This window comes from Mustela putorius, unplaced genomic scaffold (assembly GCF_011764305.1).
Source record: "Mustela putorius furo isolate JIRA1106 unplaced genomic scaffold, ASM1176430v1.1 tig00537350_pilon_pilon_pilon, whole genome shotgun sequence".
NCBI lineage: Eukaryota > Metazoa > Chordata > Mammalia > Carnivora > Mustelidae > Mustela > Mustela putorius.
In genome coordinates this window covers 24,059,434-24,086,500 of record NW_025422471.1, presented here as the reverse complement: position 1 = coordinate 24,086,500, position 27,067 = coordinate 24,059,434, and the positions used below count along the sequence as shown (strand labels likewise).

The following is a 27,067-nucleotide window of genomic DNA, read 5'->3' as shown; positions in this document are numbered from 1 at the left end:
AGTGACCTACCTCTTTGTGCCTCAGTTTCCTCATTAAAGCAGAAAGACCAAGTGCTCTAAAATAAGGTAGTGAATATAAAGTAAGACCACTTCGTGGTCCAATGCTGCATCATGCAGGTATCGAGTAACTGTCAGTCATGTCTTCCCATACCAAGGGCTCCCACTTGGTTGTGATTCTACTTGTTTGACTGGCTAGTTTGAAAACAGGTTCTAGTCACCACCTACTTCTACACAGAAGTGTTCTCAAATGGCTAGTTTTAACCCATTAGTCAGAGTTGTAATCCATGACTCCCCAAATCAATTCAGTAGGTTGTGATAATCACTGTTTCAATGAAAGAAAGGAATGGAAATAACAGAGTGCTTCGTAAGTGGTAAAAATGGGACTATTTTGTTAAACTTTTATTTCAGGCGTGTGTGTGTGAGGGTTATGTATACCGTCACGATGTAAAATAAAACACATTTCTAAATCTGGGTTAGATCAGAGAAGTTTGAAATATACTCTGCAGAGAAGGCCAGTCATTTTCAGTTGGATTACTTCACCTCCTTGCCCATCTTGCCCAGGGAAATGTACTACTGAGACCAGTATTTCCGTATATTGAAGCTAAAAGGCCAACCAGCAATGTTCCTTTGCAGAATTATATATGTATGTGCTTGAAGTTACCTGCAATGTTAATAAGACCAAAAAGAGGAAATGATACTTTAATTCTTCCCTTTGAAATATCTTTAACTACTAATAGAACCCATCTCTTATTTTTCTACTTTTGAAACATATCAGCAACTAAAATGTTCCCTAGAACCTAAAAATAATAATAATAATAAAGAAATTTACAATTAGAAACCCAGTTATCCAAATGAGTATGCCACATTTAAAATCTAAAACATATTCCATAACCACAACTGTTTCAGGAAAATACACTTATCATTTAGGGAGAATATTTGTCTCTTAAGTAGAGACAAATTAAAGAGGAGCTGGGGGAGAACCAATAAGGAAAGCTTTCCCCAGAAAGTGATATCAAGTTAGGATTTGATGATTAAGAATTAGCAGAGCAAAGAAGAAGGAAAGGTTATGGTGACAGGAGCAGGGAGATAGCATTCTAGGTACTAAAAAAGAACACAAAAGATTCTAAAGTGAGACAATATGGTAAGTTGGTTTGAGAATTAAGTAAAGATATTCATGAATGTGGGGAAGAGTAGTAAGACAAAGAGCTAATCAAGAGAGCAGGGCGAGCAGCATAACATAAGATCATACTAAAGAATTTGGATTATTCCTAAATGTATTAGACAGTCATACCTGGAGAGTGACATAATCATATTTTAGTTTAAAAAGACCACGGTGACTGTAATATGGAGAATAGTAAGGGGAATGACTAGGGCCAGGCAAACAAGGGAAGCCTATGATAGTAATCCAAGAGAAAGACAGTGGTGGCCTACTCAAGGGTGGTTATGGGGGAAATGGAAATGCAGATAAAGTTGAAAATTACAAACTGTGGTGCATGACGGATGTGGAAAGACAAAGGAGAGGGAGAAGCCAAAGGTAAAACTGGGCAGACAGTGGTGTGGCCGATAGTACCACTGCCTGACATAAGGAACGCAAGAGAAAGAATGTGGGAGAGGGAAAATATTAAATGACAGTAGTACCCCCTTATCCATGGGGGATAAGCTGCAAGACCCTTACCAGATGCCTGAAGCTGTGGGTACTACAGAGCCCTATGTATACTACGTTTTTTTTCCTAAACATACATACCTATGATAAAATTTAATTTATAAATTAGGCACAACAAGAGAATAACAAAAATAAAACAAAACAATATACTATAATAAAAGTTATGTGAATATGGTCTCTCTCTCAAAATATCTAATTGGACTGTACTCTTGTACAGTATTGGATTCACTTCTTGTGATGTTGTGAGATAATAAAATGCTTACAGGAGGAGATGAAGTCAGGTAAATAATGTAGTCATTGCGACATAGCATTAGGCTACTACTGACCTTCTGATGATATGTTAGAAGTAGGATCTGGTTCCAAACCACAGCTGACTATGGGAAACTAAGACTGAAAATCGAGAAACCATGGACTGGCAGAGGCTGGGGGCAGAACTACTGCAGTACCTTTTAGTAGTACTTCATGTGGGAGTCATAAACAACTGAGGTCATAGGAATGGATGAAGCTGCTAACTGCAGTGTTCACAAAGTGAGAGGGGAAAGAGACTCAGGTAGACCCCTGAAAACATTTAAGAGAGGGTAAGCTACATCACTGAAAGAACTACATTTTTTTTTAATTGAGGTGTAACTGACATATATTAGTTTCAGGTGTACAACATCAAGATTCCATATTTTTATATACTGCAAAATGATCACCACAATAAGTCTAGTTATCCATCACTATACATAAGTTACAATTTTTTCTTGTGATGGGACTTTTTTTTTTTTTTAAAGATTTTATTTATTTGAAAGAGAGAGACCACAAGTAGATGGAGAGGCAGGCAGAGAGAGAGAGAGATAGAGGGAAGCAGGCTCCCTGCTGAGTAGAGAGCCCGATGTGGGACTCGATCCCAGGACCCTGAGATCATGACCTGAGCCGAAGGCAGCAGCTTAACCCACTGAGCCACCCAGGCACCCAGGACTTTTTTTTTTTTTTTTTTTAAAGATTTTTACTTATTTATCTGACAGAAAGAGAGATCACAAGTAGGCAGAGAAGCAGACAGAGTGGGGGGGAAGCAGGTTCCCCGCTGAGCAGAGAGCCCAATGTGGGGCTCGATCCCAGGACCCTGAGACCATGATCTGGGCCCAAGGCAGAGCCCCAACCCACTGAGCCACTCAGGCACCCCTTGTGATGGGACTTTTATAGCTGTTTTATTCACCACTATATACCTATCACTCAGACAATATCTGTCATATTTTAGTGACTCAATCTGTTGCATAAATAACAAAGAAGAAAGCAAAAGTAGGACTGAGGAGGGGATAAGAGAATAGAAGGAAAACCAAAGGACTCCAGAATCACTGTAGCAAAAAGAAAAAAGAAAGAAAGAAAAAAATTGGATTAAAATCTTTTAAGAAAGGGGAGAACAATTCTGTCAACTGCTGCTAGTAAATCAAGATAGACTATTATATACAATGGGTATTATATACAATGGGTAACCTTTGTTTCACTTCTCTTAGTAAGGAAAGATTACAACAGGTTAAGAACTAACTGACTGGGAAGGGAATGCCTGGGTGGCTCAGTCAGTGAGGGGTCTGCCTTTCAGCTCAGGTCTTGAGCCACACGTCAGCCCACGTGGCTCTGCCCACACTGGGCTCCTTGCTCAGCAGGGAGCCTGCTTCTTCCTCTGTCTGCTTGAGCTCTCTCTCTCTGATAAATAAATAAATAATATCTTAGGCAAAAAAAAGAACTGACTGGGAGTTGGGAACGTGCAACCTGTGAATATAGACATGGCTTTTGACAAGTCTGGATCCTAGGGAGGGAAATGAGATAAAGGCTTATACTGTTGATATTTTTAAGATGTTAGTGACTTTAAGGGCACTTGGGTGGCTCAGTCGTTAAGCTTCCACCTATTGATTCCTGCACAGGTCATGATTTCAAGGGTTGGTGAGATCAAGCCCTGTCACTCCCTTGAGCTCAGCTTGAAGAGCCTCTCCCTCTGCCCTTCTCCCTACTTACATCTCTTTTGCCCGCACTCTCCCTCGCCCCCCCCATACATAAATAAATGTTACGATGTTGCTGACTTCAGCATGCTTGAATACTGGTAAAGAGATCAAAGGCCAGAAAAGAGAAGAAACAAACGCACAGGGCAAGGAGGTGGGATGCAAAGCACAGGTAGAATATTGGCTTTAGACAAGAGTTCAGATCTTTGATTTTAAGAGGAAAGAATAAGGGAAGTAAGAGTGCAAACGGCAGTTAAATTTATAGGTTTGATGGTATGTGGGACACACACGAAGAGCATGTGATTCCCCCATTAGCCAGGGAAGACTTCAGGAAAGAAGTAAGGATCAAGAAGAGACATAGAAGGGAACGACTGGTCAGTATTATTCAGAGCAGTATACTAGGGAATGTTCTAGTCAAAGATAGCTGCACATTTAAATAAGGTCTGAGGAGAGACTTTATATTCAAAAATGGATATGTTTACCAAGCCCCAAAACAGAGTAGGGAAATTGGCTTGGGCCTAGATGTGGCCCTTGGCTCAATTTCATCTACCATTCAGGTTGCTGCTGAGATAGTTCAGGAAGCAAATACTTTCTACCTTGAGAGGTCACTCTAGTTATATCAATCAAAGGACTCTAAACAATTAAGTATTCAAATATTCGAAAAACTGTGAGTACGGATTCATCCACCAGTCACTTAGCTATGAAAGGCTTCTTAATGGTGCCTTGGCACCATCCTGGATTCTGGAAACTGCAAAGAGAATAAAGCATTTTTGGCACTCTTAAGGAGCTTAGTCCTTTAACGTTACCTGAGGCCCATCACCCAAAGCAAGTAAAAGCAAGGAAGATTACTATCCCTTACCTCCCTTTCTATTATGTTATGTATCTACCTGCAACATGTCTCTCACTCATTCCTCCCCTTCTTCTCCCTACCTTAATGTCCATAAAAGAAAGTGCAGAAAATTCTTAATACTTATTCTTACTGAACAATTTTTCATATTTTTAATATCTCTAATTAAAAATTAGGTAAGTTCAGTACTTTACATTCTGAAGAAAAGAAAAACCCAAGTTATTTTTGTAAAAGGCCCTCAATAATTTTTCTTTATATGTCAATGGTCTCCAAGAGAATACAGAAGATGTTTGGAGACTTAACATTAGAGGACTTAACTAAGTAACTACCCCAAAATGTTCATATAATATCATTTTAGTTTTGCTGAAATACAATTCTGAAAGTTTTTGCTGTGAAGATGGTATTCAGGATAAGTCACCATATTGGTGACTGAGTCTGACAACTGTCCAACATCCAATCTCAATGTCACTATTTGGTTCCTTCTTTTGTCCTTGTGTGTGAAAGAATGCCAGAAAATGGGGTGCCTGGTAGGCTCAGTTGGTTAAGTGTGTGTCTTCAGTTCAGGTCATGATCCCAGGGTCCTGGGATCGAGCCCCATACAGGGCTCCCTGCTCGGCAGGAAGCCTGCTTCTCCCTCTGCGGCTCACCCTGCTTGTGCACTCTCTCTCTCTTTGTCAAATAAATAAAAATGCTTTAAAAAGAACTGATAGTAAATATTACTTGCTTTTACAAATTTACTGGTAATAGCTGCTCCAACGATAGTAAAACTGCATATGAAGAATTAACAGTTTTTGTCCATTTCATTCTCAAACAGGGAATTTCAGCCTTTAGAACCATCTCAAACTTGCCATTCTAGACCTGTTCAGTTTCTATTATTTCTAATATATGAAAACAACACTCCAGCTGAGTGGGACATTAAATTGGTGAATTTGATACTAATATGGAAAAATGAATTTATCTTAATTAATTTATTTTTTAGAGAGAGGATTGGGGACAGAGTGAGAGGGAAAGAGAGAATCTTAAGCAGATTCTATGCTCAGCACAGAACCTGACTCAGGGCTCCAACTCACAACCCTGAGATCCTGACCTGAGCTGACATCAACAGTCAGATACTTAACCGACTGAGCCATTCAGGTGTCCTTATTTCAACTTCATATAAAATATCTATTCCAGGATAAGGGAGATTGACTGGTATAACTTGATCTTAATCAAAAGACGAACGCCAGCAAAAAAAGCTACCATGCCTCAATATTACCTTCAATAATAAACTCAATTCTTAGACCTAAACCTGCTCTTCAGGTATTAACTTGGTAGTCATGATAACTTCACAAATTATATAAGGCATCCTCAGTTAAATATTTTATTCCATTCCCCTCCCCCTGGTTTTGAAAAGGCATGAGATATAATAGAAATGCACTTTGCATATAGGTCTCATTCATTTCTGTAGTCATAAAAATGTACCACCTGGACAAATTAGGCACTCTGCTTCTGTTTTTACTTTAATTATCAAAGCCCCTGCTCCAGTCAATATATTCAACATTTACTTACATCATGCAATCAGTTTCTTCAAAACAAAACTGTTCTACAACCACATCAAATCTCTATGAGCTTTCCAGCTGAAATTACTATGAAACACAAAACATAAAACATCCAAAAACTGTGTATTAATCTCTAAAGAACTGCTTTAAAAGCAATGCAAGCAAACAAAAATTTAAGTTACTACTGATTTGTAAGAAGCAAACATTAAAGTTTATTCACAACATTTTTAAAAGAAATTACACTTTTCAAATCCTCCCTTCTCATATATACATACCTATTATCTAGAGGTGACATCTTTAATTACACATGTTAATGGAAAACAACCAATTATATATAAATTATTATATATAACATATATATTATAAATTGTATATAAAATTATGAACATTTTATATATTATATATTTATATATAATATACAATATGTATTGTTTATATTTAATTATATAGATATATATAATTCCACTGACATAATACTACTGGAAATTTTCTGAAAAAATCTGGCCTTAATATGTAAATTATAAAAAAATTTTTTAAAACACCAAACCTAAGAATGAACATTTCCCATATTTATTACTGTCAATGAAAAATATATATTATTATTTATTCCTCCCAAATAACTTCTACAAAAAAGTTATAGTAATCAAAATATAATGTAAAGTTATTTCTTTATATTAAGAAATCAAAGACTACATGAAATCTAAACTTTCAGAGCAATTGCCTTTTCTCAAAAGTATTCTGGAAAATGCACTGAGTTGTAAGAATCAAATATACCAAGTGGCTTTAACAGTTCACTAATGTATCAAAAGCTTAGAAAATGAATATAAAGTGTTAGTCTTTCTTTAAAAGGCTAATGTCTATTAACAGCTTAAAACATGGCACAGTAGGGGGTTAATATACTGTTGTCTGAATCACTTTCATCAGTTTAAGTACCTATTAGTCCTTATTAGCAATGTGCTAGCAAGGTGGTATTGGTCTTTTAAAGTTTCTTTCTGCTGCTTCTTAGTCTGTTTGGCTAGAAAGAGTCTTTGGCAAGAGTGTCTGAAACATAAAGCTTAGATTTCTATTTTTCTTTAGATTTAAAATTTTCCAACTTTTAGGCGTATATTTGAAAAATGTTTTCTCCTTTTAGGACTTTCTTCTAGATTTAAACTGTTCAGCACATCTGTATACCTAATCTTTATCCATCTGAAGATTTTCAACAATATGAACATATTCTCCAAAATTTCTCCAGTGGGGAGAAATCAAGATGAATATTCTCAGAAACCAAAGCAATTCATGTGCTTTCTTAAGTAAGATCACTCGTGCAGAACTGAATACAAAATGAATGTTCACAAAGTAAAGCTGGTCTGTTTATTAAACAAAACTTAGTTCTAGTATAACCAATAAAGTCTTTGGATATCACAAATTTATTGTTTAAAAACTACGATTCAAATGTTAAAACTGAAAAGTATCTTATGGTTAAAGTTTATTGAACCTACTTTCAAGGACCAAACTTTGAATAAAATCTAACTCAAAACTATTTTTTTAACAGTGCAGAATAGAAAAGTCATTCTAATTAGAGTGTAATGTAGCAATTCCAGAAAGTTTTCCAGCTCTGGCTCTTCTGATAATTAGTTAGGTAATCCTGAACAAATCATCTATCTCTTGTCTGTTTCTGGGAGGAGGCCAAAATGGGGCCGAAAAGGGAGGACAGCAGGGATAAGGACAGGAGAGAATCTTTAAGGAGTACTTTATCAGCTGTACAACTTAGTGTTTCAAAAGGAAAGATATTCTTTTAGGGCTATATTTAGAAATGAAATGAATTTAAATTGCTTAGCATACCTACATGCCACATCTATTTTTGTCATTTTCAACAATGTAGAAAGTACTTTCCAAAATAAAAAAACAAAACAACTAAACATATCTGGGCATTCCAACTCATACAGTTTTATTCCTCCTTCCATGTTAACAAGATAATGTATTAAGTTGTTAGTGGAATTATAAATAGAGACTTTAGAGACTAACTTGCCAATATCTCTCAAAATTTAAAATACAAAGGGAGCCAGGGAAGCACAGCAGATATGCCACCCCAAAATACGCCACTTCGGCCTGTGGATGATTTTCAACTGAACTCAAGTGAGAAAAAGCAGCTATAAGGAGCCTTCCCCAATTTACCTAAAGGCAAGACAGAATTTGTGTCTCCCCACCCCTTCAACCTGAGGGGAGTTAACCATCAGAGACAACTCCAGAGAAGGGACAAGAGGAATCTACATAACAAACTTAACTGATCAGCTCTTAACTTCCATTAGTTAGTTCTCCATAAATATTCACCTTCTTACATTTTGCTGCAAACTCAAAGTCCTTTTCCTTTGTCTTACCACAACTCTACAAATTAATTGTTCTTTTGTTAAGGTGCTAAGGTCAAGTTCTAACCACCACCCCCTTAAGTTACTCATTACTAAATATTCTTCCCCTGTATTTGCATGTTAATAAACTTCTATTTGTTTTCTCTTATTCTGTCTTGCATCAGTTTAAAGGGCCCCAGCCAGAATATTTAGGAAGGCAGAGGAAAAAAAGTTTCTGCTTCCCTACTTCAGCAATTCCTCTTGCAGGAATTTATCTGACAGATAAACACCTGCAATTTATAAAACTACACATACACACAAGAAATTCACTGCACTATCTTTCAAACCAGTAAAACAGCGGAAACAATATAGAGGTCCATCATTTTACATTTGGGGGATTTAAAAAAGATGGTATGTCCATACAGAAGAATACACCCATTAAAAAAGGAATCGAGGCTGCTCTATATGTTCTAATAGGAAAGTGAAAAAAAAAGAAAAAACCAAAAAAATGTGCACAACAATGTCTACAAAGTATACTATTATTTGTTTTTATTTTTAAGGTTTTAAAAATATTTTTATTTACTTATTTGAGACAGAGAAGGAGAGCATGAGCAGAGAGAGGGAGAAGGAGACTCCCTGCTTAGCACAGAGCCCGATGTGGGGCTCAATCCCAGGACCCTGGGAGCATGACCTGAACCAAAGGCAAATACTGAACCGACTGAGTGATCCAGATGCCCCTTGTTTTTGTTTTTAAATACATAAATGTAAATACTTGTGCATGCACAAAATATCTCTAAAAGGATATACATACACACAAAAAAGAGTAATGAAGTTGGCTCCAAGAGGGCAAATCTGGGTGGCTAGTGCACAGGGGGCAACAGACTCATGTTTCACTGCGTATCTTTTTGTACCTCTGGAGTTTTGTACCATGTCTTTTCTGAAAATTGTTCAAAAAACTGTTCTAAATTGTTTTTAAATATATTAAAGGGAGATGAAGAATAAGACACTTTTCTGTTCTCGAGAAACTTAAAATGTCACAGAGAGTTAAGTAATTTGTTCATTTTATAGTATTTATCAAAATTGTCCCAATTTTTGTGCTAGGCCTTTGGAGAATGTATCCCTGCTTATGGAGCTTGTATCCAGGTGGAGAATAATGTACAATATCATGGTAGCTAGAGAAAGAAAGTCTAGTCCAAGTAAAGCAATAATTAGACAACAGACTTCTGACAATCTGTATTTTCACATCAATACAGAAATACAGTAGAAATCTGTATTTCTACTCGGAATCAGTAGAAACAGTCTGAGTTCCCCTAAAATGGATTAGCAGTAGCAAAAGGAAGAGTGACAGAAGAGAAGTTATTAGAAGCTGGAGTAGTAAGAGACAAATAAATGGCTGACTATATATATAAAAGCAAGAGACAGAAAGCAAATTAAAGTAAACATGAAACTAAGTTATCAACAGTGTAATTCAAACATTTTCCAATTAGGGACATAGTTACACTGCAAAGATGTTTATTACAATCAGATTTCTAGAGATTTCAGTAGACATGCTTTTCACAGGAAAAAATGCTATACTTGGTATTAAGTTTTATAAGTTGTCCCACAAAAGCCTAGTTAACTGTACTTCAGTATTCAATGTGCATAAAATACTTTTGACAGAATACTATGTATACCATGCATAACTATGCTTCTAACAAGAAAAAAAAAATCAGAATTTCAACTTGGATGCCCAGAATGCCTCCTAACTCATTATTACTAATTATCTTTACTAATTTTATTTATATTAATAATACACACAAATATTATTTACATTAAATAATTTTATTAATTATAATTAATAATTATTACATCATTACATTATTAAAATCCTTGCCACAGAAGCGGTGACTCTCTTACCACCTAGGAGGTAGGATAAGCAACTGGAACAGAAGTAAGGGCAGAGTCTGTGAGAACAAAGGGTTGCTGGGATTTCAAGGCAAGATATCTTGCCAATCTGACACTTCCTCTTCCTCCTCTTCTCTCTTCCATTCCCAGCTAAATAGCAGTGAACTGGACAAAAACAGCTGGGAGGTAAAGGGGAGGGTTGAAGGAAGAGAACTGTTCTTCCCTACTTCTTATACAAAGGGAAAGACCTCAATAGACACTGAAATAGAGGGAAACAGGGAACAAAGTTGAGCCTAAAGCAACAACAGAATTTACAAAAAGCAAGACAAAAAACCCCCGCAAAAACAAAAACAGAGAAAAATAAGTAAATAAATGGGGGGGGGCAGGCAAAGAAGAGAAAGCAGTCTCTAGCGAGTTTAATAAAGGAAATTTCTCCTATACACAGCTATACATAAATTAGAAATCAGAGTAAGGATCTCAATTATGCAAGTAACATAATTTCAATTTAAAGAACTGAAACAATACAGGAATTTAATGGTTTGTGTAACTAAAATCCAAGGGAGATACACTTCAAGGTTGTCTGATTCAGCAGTTAACAGCACCAAGAAATTTTCCTTTGTACATCATTCTGCCATTTATAATACAAATTTCATCCCAAAGCCAGACTCCGTAAGTGTTAAAGGAAGGCTGCCAGTCACAGAGTACTTTGAGCCAGAATTTAAGCAAGAGTTCTGAAATGTACCTTGTTTAAATGAGCCTAAATCACCTATCCACCTAGAATCAATTTCTGTCACCAGGAAATGGAATCTGATTGGCTAAAAGATATACAGATGGAGCCGTTTCCTCAAACAACATAGGCTGTATGTACATGGGTAAGGATGATGGATACTGGCATAAAAATACAGGCAGATATCAAGACCAGAAAAAAAAAAGATACTGAGAGTAGCCACAGTGTTCACAACAAAATGTATGAAATGCAGATTCAGAGTCATCACAAAGTATTATCTATAATACTGCCCATTTAAAAGACAGAAAATCATTAATTATTCTTTTTATGAACAAAAGCCAAAGTTGGCTCCTGAGACTTTTATTTAATCTAATACTAGAAATGCCATGACAGTTTAAAAGAGTAATATAAAATTTTTTAAAAGTATCTATATTGAGACCTAAATAGAATATGTAAAGGAAAATATAAATGAATATAAATGAGTATAAATGAGTATGAAATAAACACCTTGCTTTTGGTTGGGGGGACAACTGGTAAAGATTAAGGGTATGTACATCTGCTAGATTTTTAAACCTCTGATAATGACAATTATAAAACTTATGGAATAGGTTAACAATTAAACATTATCAAGAATAAATTAAAATCCTTCTCTAGAAGTACATGCCAAACTTAAGAAGTTAAGGTATCATACATCAGAATGAACAGATATCACTATCTCAAAAAGATACCTGTACTCCCATATTCACTGCAACATTATTTACAATAACCAAGACATGGAAACAACCGAAATGTCCAGTGACAGATGAAGAGATAAAGAAAATGTGCTGTATACAAGTTGGCCCTGAAATGCAAAGGTTTGAACTGCATGGGTTCACTCATATGTTCACATAAAACATACTCATATATATATATTTTTAAAGATTTTATTTATTTATTTGACAGACAGAGACCACAAGTAGGCAGAGAGGAAGAGAGAGAGGGGGAAGCAGGTTCTCTGATGAGCAGAGAGCCCGATGTGGGGCTCGATCCCAGGACCCTGAGATCATGACTTGAGCCGAAGGCAGAGGCCTAACCCACTGAGACACCCAGGCGCCCCCTCATATATATTTTTTGACTATAGTATAGTACTATAAATGTACTTTCTCTTATGATTTCTTTTTTTTTTTTTAAGATTTTATTTATTTATTTGACAGAAAGAGAGAGACACAAGCAGGCAGAGCAGCAGAGGGAGAGGGAGAAGCCATTGAGCAGGGAGCCTGATGCGGGTGGGGCTCAATCCCAGGACACTGGGATCATGACCTGAGCAGAAGGCAGAGGCTTAACCCACTGAGCCACCCAGGTGCCCCTTCCTTATGACTTTTTTTTTTTTTAAGATCTTATTTATTTATTTGACAGACAGACTGCAAGTAGGCAGAGAGGTAGGCAGAGAGAGAGGGGGGAAACAGGCTCCCCACTGAGCTCTAGAGAGCCCGTTGTGGGGCTCGATCCCAGAATCCTGGGATCATGACCCAAGCTGAAGGCAAAGGCTTTAACCCACTAAGCCACCCAGGCGCCCCTCCTTATGACTTCTTAAGTAACATTTTCTTTTCTCTAACCTGTTATTTTAAGAATACAGTACATAATACATATACAATATATGTGTTAACTGACTGTTTATGTTATCATCAGTAAGGTTTCTGGTCAATAGTAGGCTATTAGTAAAGTTTTGGAGGAATAAAAATTGTAAGTGGATTTTCAACCCCTGGGGCAAATAATAGATCATATGTTAATTAAAAAGGAAGGAAATCCTGCCACTTGCAATACATAAATGGGCACCGATGGCATCATGCTCCATGAAATAAGCCAGAGAAAGGGAAAATGTTGTATGATTTCACTTTTATGTGGAATCTAAAAAAAACCAAATTCACAGAAACAGAGAACAAACTGGTGGTTGCCAGAAATAAGGGTGGGGAGTACAGGTAAAGGTAGCCAAAAAGTAAAAACTCCCATTTATAAATAAGTTCTGGGGATGTAATGTACAGGATGGATGGTGACATACAGTTACCATCAAAGTACTGTATTATATATCAAAAGTTGCTAAAAGAGTAATCTTAAAAATTATGTGAGGTGACTGATATTAACTAAACTTACTATGGTAGTCATTTTGCTATACACACACACATATATATCAAATAATTATGTTGTGCACCTTGGACTAAAACAATGTTATATGTAAGATATATCTCAATAAAAAAATGGGAAAAAAAAACAAAAGAATTAACACAGTAACATATGAAAGGTCATTTAGAAGGTAATATTGTTGGCCATCTTTAGCCTTGGCTCCTGCTCAACCCACTATCAAGTGGGTTTTCAGGACTCACCTGCAAGCTTCCCCTCACTCTGCAGGCATTCAATAGTGAATGCAGTGTCCTGGAAATGACAACTTTCCAAAGGATCTTTCAAAAGAACCTCTCCTTTCTACCAGGTTAAAAAACCCTGGGTTGCCAGAGGCATATACAGTATTCTACACAAAGAAGAAAGGGGTGATTAAGCATGTGGTTGGGGTCTGAAGCTTCATACCTCCTTTACCCTATCTGTGGAGATGCTTGTTGAAAAAAATAATCAAAACAGTTTAATTTTTCTATAAATTGAAAAATAAAAACAGTATTAGAATAAAACTAAGGCCTACCAAGCTTTGGAGAGGATGTGGATCAACAAAAGGAACTCTCATATAATGCAGCTGAGAAGGTAAAATGGTATAACTGCTTTCGAAAACAGTTTGGCATGATTTTACAAAGAAGAACATTCATATACCTGTCACCTAACAATTCCATTTCTGGAAAGATATCCTAGAAAAGCTCTTATATGTCATTACCAAAGACATGAACTAGAATGCACCTAGAAACACAGTAATGGGAACAATCCAAATGCCCACTAATAGAAGAATGGATAAATAAATTGTGATAGTATCAGACAATGAAATAATATACAACAGTCAAAACAAATGTATTACATATAAATGTAAAAATATGGACAATCTTAACATAACATAAAATTAAAAAATAACTAAACAACAGAACTCCTTACCAATATACAAATGATAAAATTATATAAAATAAAAAAACAAGATGAACTCACCAGCCACTGGTGACTAATTACACATCTAGCCCCTTTCTCCTCCCAGAGGTCAGGGGATGGGACTAGAAGTTCTAACCCTGTAATCAGAGTTGGTTCCCTGGCAACAACCCCAACCTTCATTTAGTTACCTAGGGGCTTTCCAAAAATCATCTTAATACAAAGAAAGATCTTTATTACTCTCTTCATTTAGGAAATTCCAAGAGTTTTAGGAGCTCTGTGTCTGGAATGGAAAGGGAGACCAAACATACATTTATTTTTATAAATCACACTATCACAAGACCCCAAGGAGCTTTTATTTATATGTATCATATCTATTAATACTTATTATATTAGAAATAAAAATTAACAATTTTTTTAAGTTTTAAAGATTTTTAAAAATGTATTTACTTCACTTAACAAATGTTTTACATTTTTGCAAATTTTTAAAATGTCTGTCCTAATAGAAGCATCTAGATTTTCACATCTTCTGCATTCAATCTGTCCCACTATCACATACCATATAGCCTTTGGAAAACCGTACTGTAAAACTGTGAGCAAATAAAAGTGAAAAAGGTAAATAATGTCTCAGCATTACTATGAAAATAACTTTCACCTTGTAGACACACTGAAAGTGTGTCAGGGACTCCACGGGACTCCTAGACCATACTTTGGAAACCAATAGTCTAGTGAATTCAACAGATAATGTATTTTTAGTACTATCTTACTAAAAGCTACAAAGTTCTTTAAGAACACAGACAGGGAAACACAAACTTCAGAAACATCCAGGGAAACTTCTACTGAGGTGATTATCATCTGATGTGAGCCTCAAGCCCAAATCCTTACAAATTAGACACCGTAAGAACTGTACGCTCTCCCTCCTACTTTTTGGTGTGTCTCCTACCTGTCTCCTCTTCTGTCTCACTTGGTTGCTATTCCTCAAATGAATCACACTTGCTCCCTTTTTCAAGCCTATGTATTTACAGTAGTTTCTTCAGTCTGAAAGACTCTTCCCTCGTATTTATCCCAAGGCTGTTCTTGCCACACCTGGCCATCCTGAAGGTTAAAGGAAAGCTGTATCTCCAGACACCTATAATCCACTCAGGGCCCACAATCCTTGGAAAAGTCTGCCTTACACTGTTATATATGTGCACTAACAGCTATAATTAACATAGCATATGATAGCACTATTCGTAAAAGTGAAAAATGATGGAAAAGAAACCTAAATATCCATCAAGCCTAAAACAAAAAAGAAAAACCACTAGTGCAAAAGAATGAATTAGAGCTAATATCCCAACATTAAGTCTCAAAAACAGTAACATTATGCACAAAAAACCTAAATGTTCATCAACTTGATAATGAAAAAACCACCAGCACACCGACATAAGACAATGAATTAGAGCTACATGTTTCAACATGAGTCTCAAAAACAGTAACATTAATGTGCATGGAAAGTAATAAAAGATTCCTAGAGTTAAATAGGAATATTTAGTAGGTATGAATATTTATAAATTTATGAAGTTATACTATTTACAATGTAAAACTTCTTCATTTATATTTTGATAGGTAACACATGATTTAAAATTATAAGAATTTTCTCCTATTCTTGTCTTCCCTCCGGCTATACAGCTTTCCTCCCAAGAGACAACCCATATGATTAGTTTCCTGGGTATCCTTCCAGATATATTTTGGTATATAATGTTCACAGGACATACTATAATATGGCTTATGTTTCTCCAATATAAATTAAGTTTAAAATATACATGGAAATGATACAGTCAAATTCAGAATAAAAATCAGGTAAAGATGGAGAGGAACTGACTTAGAAAGGGGCATTTGAATGTACCTATAGTGTTTCATTTCAGGTTTATTTTGTTTTCTCCAGATTTTTTTTTTATACATAAAATAATTATTGTTCAGAGTGCCTGTATAAAATTATTTATTTATACAATAAATAATTATTGTTCAGTCCGTCCTGGGTCCCAGGGTCCTGGGATGGAGTCCAGCATTAGGCTCCCTGCTCAGTGGGGAGCCTACTTCTCCTTTTCCCTCTGATGCTCCTCCTGCTTATACTCTCTGTCGAATAAATGAGTGAAATCTTTAAAAAAAGGAAAAAGAAAAAAGAGAAAAGAAAAAAAAAGAAATGAGGTTTTTAAAAAAAATAATTATTATTTTTCTGCATAAAAGAAAACAGGTGAAGAGGATCAGATTTGAGAAGGTAATTAGTTTGGTGTTAGATGGAGTGAAATCAGATGGAATGAAAACAGATTAAGTGAAAATTAAAATAAGGGCATTCATTCAATACTTTAAAATGACTCTAAAGTTCAGGATAAAGCTAGAAACCAGGGATTTATATAAAGGGATACTTGGAAATTCTAAGAATAAATATTCAGATACACGTACACTGCATAACTTAACAACACAGATTCCTTAAGGACGGAACCCAAAATTTTGATAGATTCTCTAGAATACTACCTACTGCTTATAATAAGATTTCAATTTACCTATAACCCTCCTATTTTTCTTTGATTTCAAAAAAACCCCTGGAATGGGTGAGCCTATTTTTGTAACTTAATGGACGGTAACACATATAGACACACACCTACCGCTATTAAAATCAAAGAGAGAGGGGCACCTGGGTGGCTCAGTGGGTTAAGCCTCTGCCTTCAGCTCAGGTCATGATCTTGGGGTTTTGGGACTGAGCCCAGCATCAGGCTCTCTGCTGAGCAGGGAGCCTGGTCCCCTACCCCTCTGTCTGCCTCTCTGCCTACTTATGTTCTCTCTCTGTCAAATAAATAAATAAAAACTTAAAAAAAAAAAAAAGATCAAAGAGAGACAGTGTTCTGGTTAGTTCTAGGTACACTACAAAATCTTTCTTGATTGAACTTTAATAATTAAAAATTCTTCTGTAATAGTCTCCAACATAGCTTAAAAATGCTGTAAACAAATCCTTGATACAAATCATTTTCTAGGGTGCCTGGGTGGTTCAGTTGGCTAAGCTGAGCCTTCAGCTCTGGTCATGATTCCAGAGTCCCGAGATCAAGTCCCGCATCAGGATACCTGCTCAGCTGGAAGTCTGCTTCTCGCTCTGACCCTCTCCTCCTCATACTCTCTCTCTCTCTCTCAAATAAATAAATAAAATCTAAATAAATAAATAAATAATTTTCTGATCTTGTTTCTCTAATAAAAGTACTATCCTGACAAGTCTTTGAAGGAGGCAATTTGTTGTTGCTCCTAAAGTTTAACTAAAGTATTCATCAACTTTCTCCATCTCTCATGGTTATAAAGCAAACCTTTTCCAGATTCTTGAGCTGTTCCCCCGCATATAACTGACCTCTTCTCTAGTTTCCTCCATTCCTTAACTCATCTGATAAGTATGTATTAAATGCCTACTTTGTAAAAAACAATGTGTTAGACACCATCCCTCTGATCCCCAAAAAGGTGACAAAAAAAAAAAAAAAAACGCGTACGGTCTTAAGAAAATCTTTGTATATCGTGACATAATGCAGAATCCTTACAATTTAACATTCTAGGTCTGGAGATCAAAAATTATAATGCTGTATCAGTTATCTAGGTGGAAATACATTTCAGCAGACTTACAGGTTTTCCAAAAACAGAGTACAGATATTTTTCAGGCAATGGATGCCATATTAAAAGCAGGATATTTTGTACTGTTCAGAACCTGAGGGATGCAGTTGAAAAGTAGATGCCTTAAAAAAAAAATAGATGCCTACTTGTTCTGATAACCTTTATAGACAAACTCTGAGTTAGAGCATATGTATATACATAAGACTCCCTAAGATACTTCTTTAGCACAAGTTAAAGGATCTCAGTGACAACAACAAACAGGGAAGTTGGTAAAAAACCAGAGAGGGGCACCTGGGTGGCCTAGTGGGTTAAGCCTCTTTCTTCGGCTCAGGTCATGATCTCAGGGTCCTGAAATCAAGCCCTGCGTAGGGCTCTCTGCTCAGCAGGGACCCTGCTTCCCCCCCACCCCGCCTGCCTCTCTGCCTACTTGTGATCTCTCTCACTCTCTCTGTCAAATAAATAAAATATTAAAAAACAAACAAACAAACAACAACAACAAAAAACCAGAGATAAAATCTTGGGGTGCCTGGGTGATGCAGTCTTAAGCTTAGGCCTCAGGCTCTTGATTCAGCCCAGGTTTGTGATCTCAGAGTCCTGAGATTAAGCCCTGCATCAGGCTCTGTGCTCAATTTGGAGTCGGCTTGGGATTCTTATACCCTCTCCCTTAGCCCCTCCCCACTATGCAAGCTCACTCTCTATCAAATAAAACAAATAAACAAACAAAAAACCAACACACAAAAATAAAAACCAAAGATAAAGGAGGGTTTGGAAATAACTATAATCTAGCATTAGAATTTTAAGAATGTCGCTCTTTGGTCTCAGCCACAAAAAAAGAGCTGAGGAAGGAGATTTCATCATATGGAAAGTATAGCAGTAAGATACCCATGTTGTGCCCCAGCTGTGGCTCTAGGCTTACCACCTTTGGAAGTCAAGCTGTGGCAAATGTGGCTATCAAGTCAAGTGGAAGAGAAAGTAATACTGGAGCACCAAGGTTAAGTGATGAAATCCCACTGGGACTGGTTGAATGCGGTACCTAAAAATTGTACACCAAAGATTCAGGCACAGATCTGTGAAGGAACAACACCTAAACCCAAGATGGCAGCTGTTGCAGCATCCAGTTCATCTTAAAGATTTCAACAATTATGGGGCGCCTGGGTGGCTCAGTGGGTTAAAGCCTCTGCCTTCAGCTCAGGTCATGATCCCAGGGTCCTGGGATCGAGCCCCGAATCAGGCTCTCTGCTCAGCAGGGAGCCTGCTTCCTCCTCTCTCTCTCTGCCTGCCTCTCTACCTACTTGTGATCTCTGTTAAATAAATAAAATCTTAAAAAAAAAAAAAAGATTTCAACAATTAGTTACAAAATAAATGTTCTGGTTAGAAGAAGAGGAAGAGGAGGAGGAAGAGGAAGAAGAAGAAGAGGAGGAAGAAGAAGAGGAAGAGGAGGAGGAGGAGAGGTAATAATGTCTTTTGATAGTTGTGGTGAATCATTTATACATTTTAGAATAACAGCCTCTCAAAAACTCCCTTGACCACTCTTCCCTACAATAAACTTTACAGAAGTGCACTAAGAGTGAAACTGGCTTTGTTACATTGTGTTAGTAATATTGATACAGTATTTTTTAAACTGTTAAAAAGAAAAGATCTCTGATATAAACAGATTTTTAGGGGAAATAGGGCATCACTGCCTCAGCAGTTTACAGAAAGATGGCCATTACGAAGTCCTACAGCTGACTCAAAAACACAAGCTTCATATTCCTCCCTTCTCTCTCTGCAGCCAATCAGTGAATATAACAAACAACTAAAAAGCTCATTTTTGTCACAAGTTAAAAGAAAGCAAGTTTCACAGTCTTTCTGGGGATCAGATCATTCATCTTTATGTCCTATATCCACATTGTTTATGTATCTACAGAATGGTGGTAATGATAATAATGACCACAGTTAACATAATTAAACATTTACTACCAATCAGAGTTTTGGGCCAAATACTTTTACATGATTACCTTATTTAATTCTCCTAATGACAATATGAGAAAGGTATTGTCACTAACCCATTTTTCAGCTAAGAAAACTGTGGCTTTTAAAGGTTAAATAACTTGCCTAGGGTTCCATATGTAGTATGTATTAAGTGGAGCCTGGGATTCTATTTGTTTAACTCAAACTGTAACAATAAATAGCTATGGTAACTATTATACTGTCATACTGTAATTGATTCAAGGGCTCCCTACTGCTTATTGTATCAAAAAAAAACCTTACAGAATAAGGTTCCATTCATTCATTTGTTCAATGGAAAGACTTCTGTTGAGTACTTATTAAGTGCCCACACTTAACACTAAGTGACTGAAGATATCAGTTCTGAGTGAAGCTGCTAAATAAATGACTTCTGGATCAGTCATAGGACTGATGTTATTTAAAAATAATCTCTAGGGGTGCCTGGGTGGCTCACTGGGTTAAGCATCCAACTCTTGGTTTTAGCTCAGGTCATGATCTCAGTGTGGTGAGCTGCACACTCAGCGTGGAGTCTGCTTGAGACTCTCTCTTCCCTCTGCTCGCTTGCTCTCTATTATTTTTTTTAAAGTTTCTCCTAAAAAAACAACAAAATAAAAATCAGCTCCACCCTTTTATGAAGATGGTGCTGAAAGCTAAGAAGGAAGCCCCTGTTCTTCCCAAAGCTGAAACCAAAGCAAAGGCTTTGAAGGCCAAGAAAGCAGTGGTGAAAGGCATCCACAGTCACCAAAAAAAGATCCATCAGTATGTACCTATGTTCCAACAACCCAAGCAAGACTCTGCGTCTCCGAAGGCAGCCCAAATATCCTCAAAAGAGTACCCCCAGGAGAAACAAGCTTGATCACTATGCCATCATCAAGCTCCCCTGACTACTGAGTCAGCCATGAAGAAAACAGAAGACAACACCACATTTGTGTTCATTGTGAATGTCAAGGCCAACAAGCACCAGATCAAACATGCTATGAAGAAGCTCTATGACACTGATGTGGCCAAGGTCAACACCCTGATCAGGCCTGATGGAGAGAAGAAGGCATATGTTCGAATGGCTCCCGACTATGATGCTTTGGATGTTGCCAACAAAATTGGGATCATCGAAACTGAGTCCAGTTGGCTAAATCTAAATAAAATTTTTTTCACCAGAAATTAAAAAAAACTCAGCTCTATTTGGGCAAATAAAACAGCATCATTATAGGAAATGGAACCCTGGAATAAACAGATCACACATCCAAGCATTTATATTCTAAGGATTGTGGACTAGTTATTATTAACAAAATTTTCCAACTTTGCTCTGCTACAGATTTTCAAAATTTTCTACCAAACAAAAAATGCAATGAAAACACACTCACACGCTCACGTGCACAGACACACACACACACACACACAGGTCAAAAGATCATTTACTTACACATTCAACTCACAGAATAATATAGCTTGTGTTGGGAAAACCATGGTCATGAGTGGCCTTAAATAACTCCCTTTCCAGCTTGAAGAGACATCTGGTTGCCAGCTGTGTAGCTTCTAAAAGTCACTGCTTGCCAAGTAGTTGGCAGAAGGTGGTGAAGAGCTGACCACCTGCAATCCATTTTGACACTGCCTTTGACCATCGCTTTGGAGAACTGAATACATTACAAAAATTCCAAAAGGAGTTGGCTAAATTTCAAGGCAGGAAGTTGGCCATTTTGGCTGAACTTACTTTAACTCAAATCAAAGGGGTATGATGTGGGAGAAGAGAAGATAAAAAAACTACTAAAGCTTACAGGAAATTTTCCGGGCATATCCTAAACCTCTGTCCACCATACTTCTATCCATCTTTATAAGAAGTATATAAACAACTAAAGCTACAGGGGAAAAACTGTAACTATGTCTTTGCAAATATATGTATCATTCCTATTTTGCACTTTTATGTCAGAACAATAATGTATATCAATAGAGTATATTATATGCATTATATATGAATATATATTTAATAACATGGAAATTTTCCTTTTATGTTGTTGTTATGTCTGCTGTACACAGTATATATATCATAAACAACTGTATATCAGAGGTAAAGGTATAAACATTTGGGAAGATGCCACAGTTTGGGAAAGGTACTTGCTTTAAAAAAAAAAATCAATACAATTTCCCCACTGATTCATGATGTAAAATTCTATAATCAAGGCTTGTAGATTTGTAATTATGGTATGTCAGCTACATTTAAACAAGAGTGTTAAAAGATTGTTAAAGTTAAACTAACACAATTGCAGTGTGAATTGTCCTAGTCTCATTCTAATCTACTGGTGTCACTTTCATTTAATCAGAGGAAAACTATGGGCCAATGTCAGTGCTATTTCCAATGCCCTAACATTCTTTGTTCACACTGGATTTTAAACCACCACCAATCTAAAATGGTTATGAAAAGATATATTTAAGAAAGTATTTTTAATCACTTAATTCACTCACCAGTGGGCTAATTTAGCAAGCTTTACTGAAAATAACTTGGCTTTAAGGTTATTAAATAAACTTCATGTTAAATGCATGACAACAGTTTGTTTTTGTAAAAGTATTTCTTGTAGTTACCATAAATCTAGTAAAAAATACTTCTTTTATAAACACAAATCTTACTGGGGAATTTATGGTAGACACAGACATTGAGCTGAAATACCGTATCAACATTTAAAACATTGAGCCTCTATTTTCTTCTACTTTAATGAAAGTTATTTTCTAAATCACTAACAATTTAAACTGATACAGAAAACTACTCTGGCAAGGATTCATATTTACAGGACACAGTTAAGTTTTAATTTAAGTAAGGTACTACATTCAATTCACAGTTGTATTATCAGCAAAGAGCCTTCAAATAAATCACGGCACACAGAACAGTGCTATGTTAGCTAGTTACAGAAGTACTAATACAAATCACCCTGCTTTGACTGACTTTCCCAGTGTTAGCATCAAAAAAATTCTACATTTTAGAAACCCCTCAACCCCAGGTAAATTGGAACAACTGATGCCACCAAATATATATATTATATATATATTAATATATGTGTCATATATATTATATATATATTATATATATATATTATATATATATTTTAAGGGAGTGGGAGGATTTTCAGTTATGCACTGGAGAAAATAAAAATTGAAGAGGTATTTGCTAACTCCCTCCTAGGGCTTCTACATTAGCTGTGACCCAATGACAGATACCAGTAGGTCTAGCAATCTGCCTGAAACACAGATCTGTAACTTTAAAAAGCACCTGCCAGACCCGAACCCACCAGTACTCGTTAAATAATGACTCACATGTGAACAAAGGCTGCTGCTTGAAGAAACTGCACACATCTCTCACAGCCATAATTAGCTCTGGAAAAACAAACCTGTTCCTGGGAAGGGGATATTTAAGGAGTTCTCAAGAGGTTCAGTACAAGTTAGCCTCTTTGCTGTCCAACTCTTACAAACCATTCCTAGTAACTGGACTCTTCTCTTGTTTCTAGGGTTCTAATCTCTCTCAAATTCTATTTCCAGCAATCAGATCGTTTCCCTTTGTTACCATATGAGATAACTAAGTTTCTTTAGGTCTAGGGTACCATAAGGCTTCTGCCTGTTTCTGCAAGGCCTTCCCTAAAACCCTTAGAACTTGCTTCTAGGGGTGGCTCAGTGGGTTAAGCCTCTGCCTTCAGCTCAGGTCATGATCTCAGGGTCCTGGGATTGAGCCCCACATCGAGCTCTCTGCTCAGCGGGGAGCCTGCTTCCCCTCTCTCTCTGCCTGCCTCTCTGCCTACTTACCTCTCCCTCTCTGTCAAATAAATAAAATCTTAAAAAAAAAAAGAAAGAAAGAAAAGAAACTTGCTTCTACTTTGCTAACATGGCTGCCATCACTGGATTGCCTTCACCATTTGCCAACACACTGAAACTCTCCTATTTCATTCATTGATTTCTCTGTTGCCTAATACATCATCTACTTACTGCCTATTTCCATACTCTAGTAACTTTCCACCTCTCTACTCAGATTTCTTACTAAAACCCACTATGGGAACTTCTGGATCACCTTTAGTATTCTAGCAGATTGATTAGACACTAAACTCTAAGAATTCACCCTCCCTAGGAGAGCCACCGATACTTAACTCTAGGAGTAATAACTAGAATATAATTCTAATGGTTCTCAACTCCTGGAGAGAAAAACTGAAGTAACTGGAGACAGGAATGATGACTTTAAATGTCCTCTTTCAAATAGAACTTAGGACTTCTGAAGGGAAATGAGGCTATGGGAAATTAATATCTGGCTAAAAAAAAAGGTGCTGAGAATAGATATTGGGTTTTAGACCACTGCTTTAAAAAAAACCATTGAATTTGTTCACAAAACATGTCTGAATCATAAAACTACTCAAGAAGTCTCTGAAACTAAATTTGGAGGAAAGAAATGCATAACTTTGAAGGCCTTATTATTATGAAAAATTTTAAACATATACAGAGAAGAACAATGAAGCCCATGATTATTCCACCCTAACAATTATTAATATGTTCCTGCTGTATCTGTGTTACCTACTTTTTTCTTTGCTGAAGTAAAATGTGTAATTTTAAAAATAGGACACTAAGACAAAAGATGGAAAAAGTCATAGTAAAATAACTTTCCAGCAAAAAATAACAGAAGAGAGACAGGGAACAGTATTTATGGATTTAGATGGTTGTCTACTAAGGTAAAATATAAATAATGAACAGTTAAAATAGAAGTTTTAGATTTTCTAAAGAATTTATCTTTTAGTACAACTGGGGAAGCTCTACACTCAACTGTCATTAGAAAAACTACGAAAAAAAATCTGTGGTAGACATTTCCAGTAATTTATAAACAATTTGAGTAAATACATAAATTTTAAGTAAATAGTAAATTACAAAGGGGTTTCACAAAAACGATAAATTTTTTGTACTGAAGTATGAAGAATCAAAATTAAAGTTTGATAATGCTCTACTACTGAAATAAATTGAAAACTAAACTTTATTTCCATACGCACTTGATAATTTTTGAAAGCCAAAAAATTTAGATTATTATTTAAATGGGTGTGTTTTTTCTAGAATATGTATTATAACCATATAACTACTAAAACTAATTTTATAAACTAGTGTAGGCCATTAGGATGAGAAAGGACAAGATCATACAGGTAATTAACGGAAAACTACCATTAGAAGTCATTTCTCATGACTTTTGGCCTACGCTGGTACTTCTGGCAAATAGAGTTACTAAAACGACATAACCAAAATCTAGTAAAAGTGAACAACAGAATTCTAGGATGAGTGATAGTGCAAATTATTTATATTTTCAATTATACATGTCAGATCAGAAACTTTGGATCTTTTTCCCTGTTCTGCCATTAACTAGCACAAGTTTCGTTTTTCTACTTTAACTTCATTAAACCTCAGCTTCTCATTTGTAAAACACGTACGCAAACAACATTATTAAGTTAACATTTACTAGCCACTTGCTATTTGCCACATATTGTGTTAAACAGCATAGCAGGCACTGCTTCCAACAGGTGCATGAGGTGGCTACTAATTCCATTGTACAGATGGGGCAACTGAGCCACGGCGCAATGTAAGGCATTCAACAATACACAATAAATGGCAGAATCAAAATTTGATCCCAAACAGTCTCACTTGAGAAAAGGCTATGCATTTAAGTATTATTCATAGACTCTTCCTACTGCCGTAACAATAAAGCTTCTAGCCAAGAACAGTGCAATCCTGGGTCAAGCCTCAGAGGCTGTATCTCAGTAAGTGAATTTATTCTTCCCTTTGCCTGTCCTTCCTCCGGTGGAAAGACCAACAGAGGGAGGAAAGGTAGGCAAAGAGGAAGAAGCCAAACGGCTAGGACCAGACAATTTATTTCTACTGCAAGATAACCTGCTTCTTCTGGGGGCTGTTTATTTTTTTTCCCGAGAATGCCCCATCCAAAAGTTTGATTTCCCGGGTCTGAACCATAAAAGTCTAGTAAGTATTGAAGTGTCTTAACAGCACTCGGAATTACGGCCGATTACAGGACTGGCCTACCCAGGATAGTTACTTAAACAGCATCCCACAAGCTCCGGGGCGAGCTTCGGGGAAGCTGACGGGGGAGAGTTAGGTCACGCAAGTTTGATGAGTGTGCTGGAAGTTCTCAGAGACTGGGAGTCCCGCCTGCCATGTTAGATCACAGGGCCGCAACAAGGCCTCCTTTCTGACTAGGGCCCGGATTTCGGCGTCCCCTCTAAAGTTTAGAACGGGCTAGCGCTTCCACCTGAAGGCTGGTGATGAACTGATCCGCCTCCCCCCAGTCCAGCTGGGCAGGGAGACCCGCGGTGCGCGCACACCGGAGGCAGGACCCCAAACCGCGTCCTCTCCGCCTCCGGGCCGCCGCCCCTCCAGCTCCCCGGCCGCCGTTCCCGGGTCTCCCCAACGGCCGGCGCCCGAGGGGCGGGGCGCGCCGACCCTCACCGCCCAACCGCTAGGTCTGTCCTGGAGAAAGGCAAGGGAGGGGCGTGTCCCGGCCCGCGGACTCAGGCTCCGACGCTTCCCTTACTGCGTCCCCACCCTAGCCCCGCGGGCCGCCGAGACCCAGGTGAGGCCTGGAGTCCGTAGCCCGCTTCGGGCCTGCGGAGGCTCCGCCCAACCTCTCGGGCCGCCATAAGGCTAAGGAGACGAGGCGCTGGCTTGTGCGCCGCTCTCGGCTCCTTACCGCTTCACCACGCCGGTTTTGATCTTGATCTGCCTCACGCGAGGATCGGCCATGATCCCTCGAGCGCCGCGGAAAGGAGGGGTGGAGAGCTAGGGTAACCGTGGAGAAAGACGGCGCGTAGGAGGTGGTACTGTCGGCGTAGTTGCCGCGACCTCGCGCGCATGCGCAGACCCCGGCGCGGCTCTGCTGCGGGCCACACCGATGGGCGGGGTCGAGGCGGGTGGATCGCGGGCCTGGGGATGGTCACTCTCTGCACCTGCTGTCATCGGCTTCCACCCACTTTCCCGCTCGTGGAACCTGTCCTCGTCTCGCTTGGACAGCCTTCCTTTTAGTGTTTGAACAGCCTTTCTTTTAGTGTGGACACAAGTTACACTTTCCCCGGTCTCCACAGCCTGGGCGTTGTGGGAAACTTCAGTATCTTCTCCGGTAGATTGGTTGGCCATGACATTGCTTTGCGAAATGATCTACTTAATGGACAGAATGACCTAAAAATTGTATTAAGGATTTTTTGGTGTCATCTGGTGTCAAATGGGACAAAGTAATGTATGTTTAATAAATAAACTACCATCATGCACTCAGTCAAGAAAATCTTTACCCTCTACCTCGGACCTTTGCAAAACATGTTTGCAAAACATGTAACTCACAAAGGAAATAACTCTAGGACTTATTAAAAATAATCATCACCACTTGGTTATCTTAAATATTCAACTTAAAAATTTATGTGGCATACCA

At 37.5% G+C, this 27,067-nt stretch overlaps 1 protein-coding gene and 1 pseudogene across 1 annotated transcript in view; one reads left to right on the top strand and one right to left on the bottom strand.

Annotated features, from left to right (window-relative positions):
- TBCA (tubulin folding cofactor A) overlaps positions 1 to 26,509 on the bottom strand; it is a 78,495-nt gene extending 51,986 nt beyond the window's left edge. Inside the window, exon 1 of the mRNA XM_045074396.1 lies at positions 26,336 to 26,509. Within this exon, the coding sequence (XP_044930331.1) occupies positions 26,336 to 26,388 (53 nt within the window). The 5' untranslated portion in view covers positions 26,389 to 26,509. The remainder of the gene's footprint in view (positions 1 to 26,335) is intronic.
- LOC123390409 lies at positions 1,649 to 18,774 on the top strand (annotated as a pseudogene).
- Positions 26,510 to 27,067: the final 558 nt, after the last annotated feature.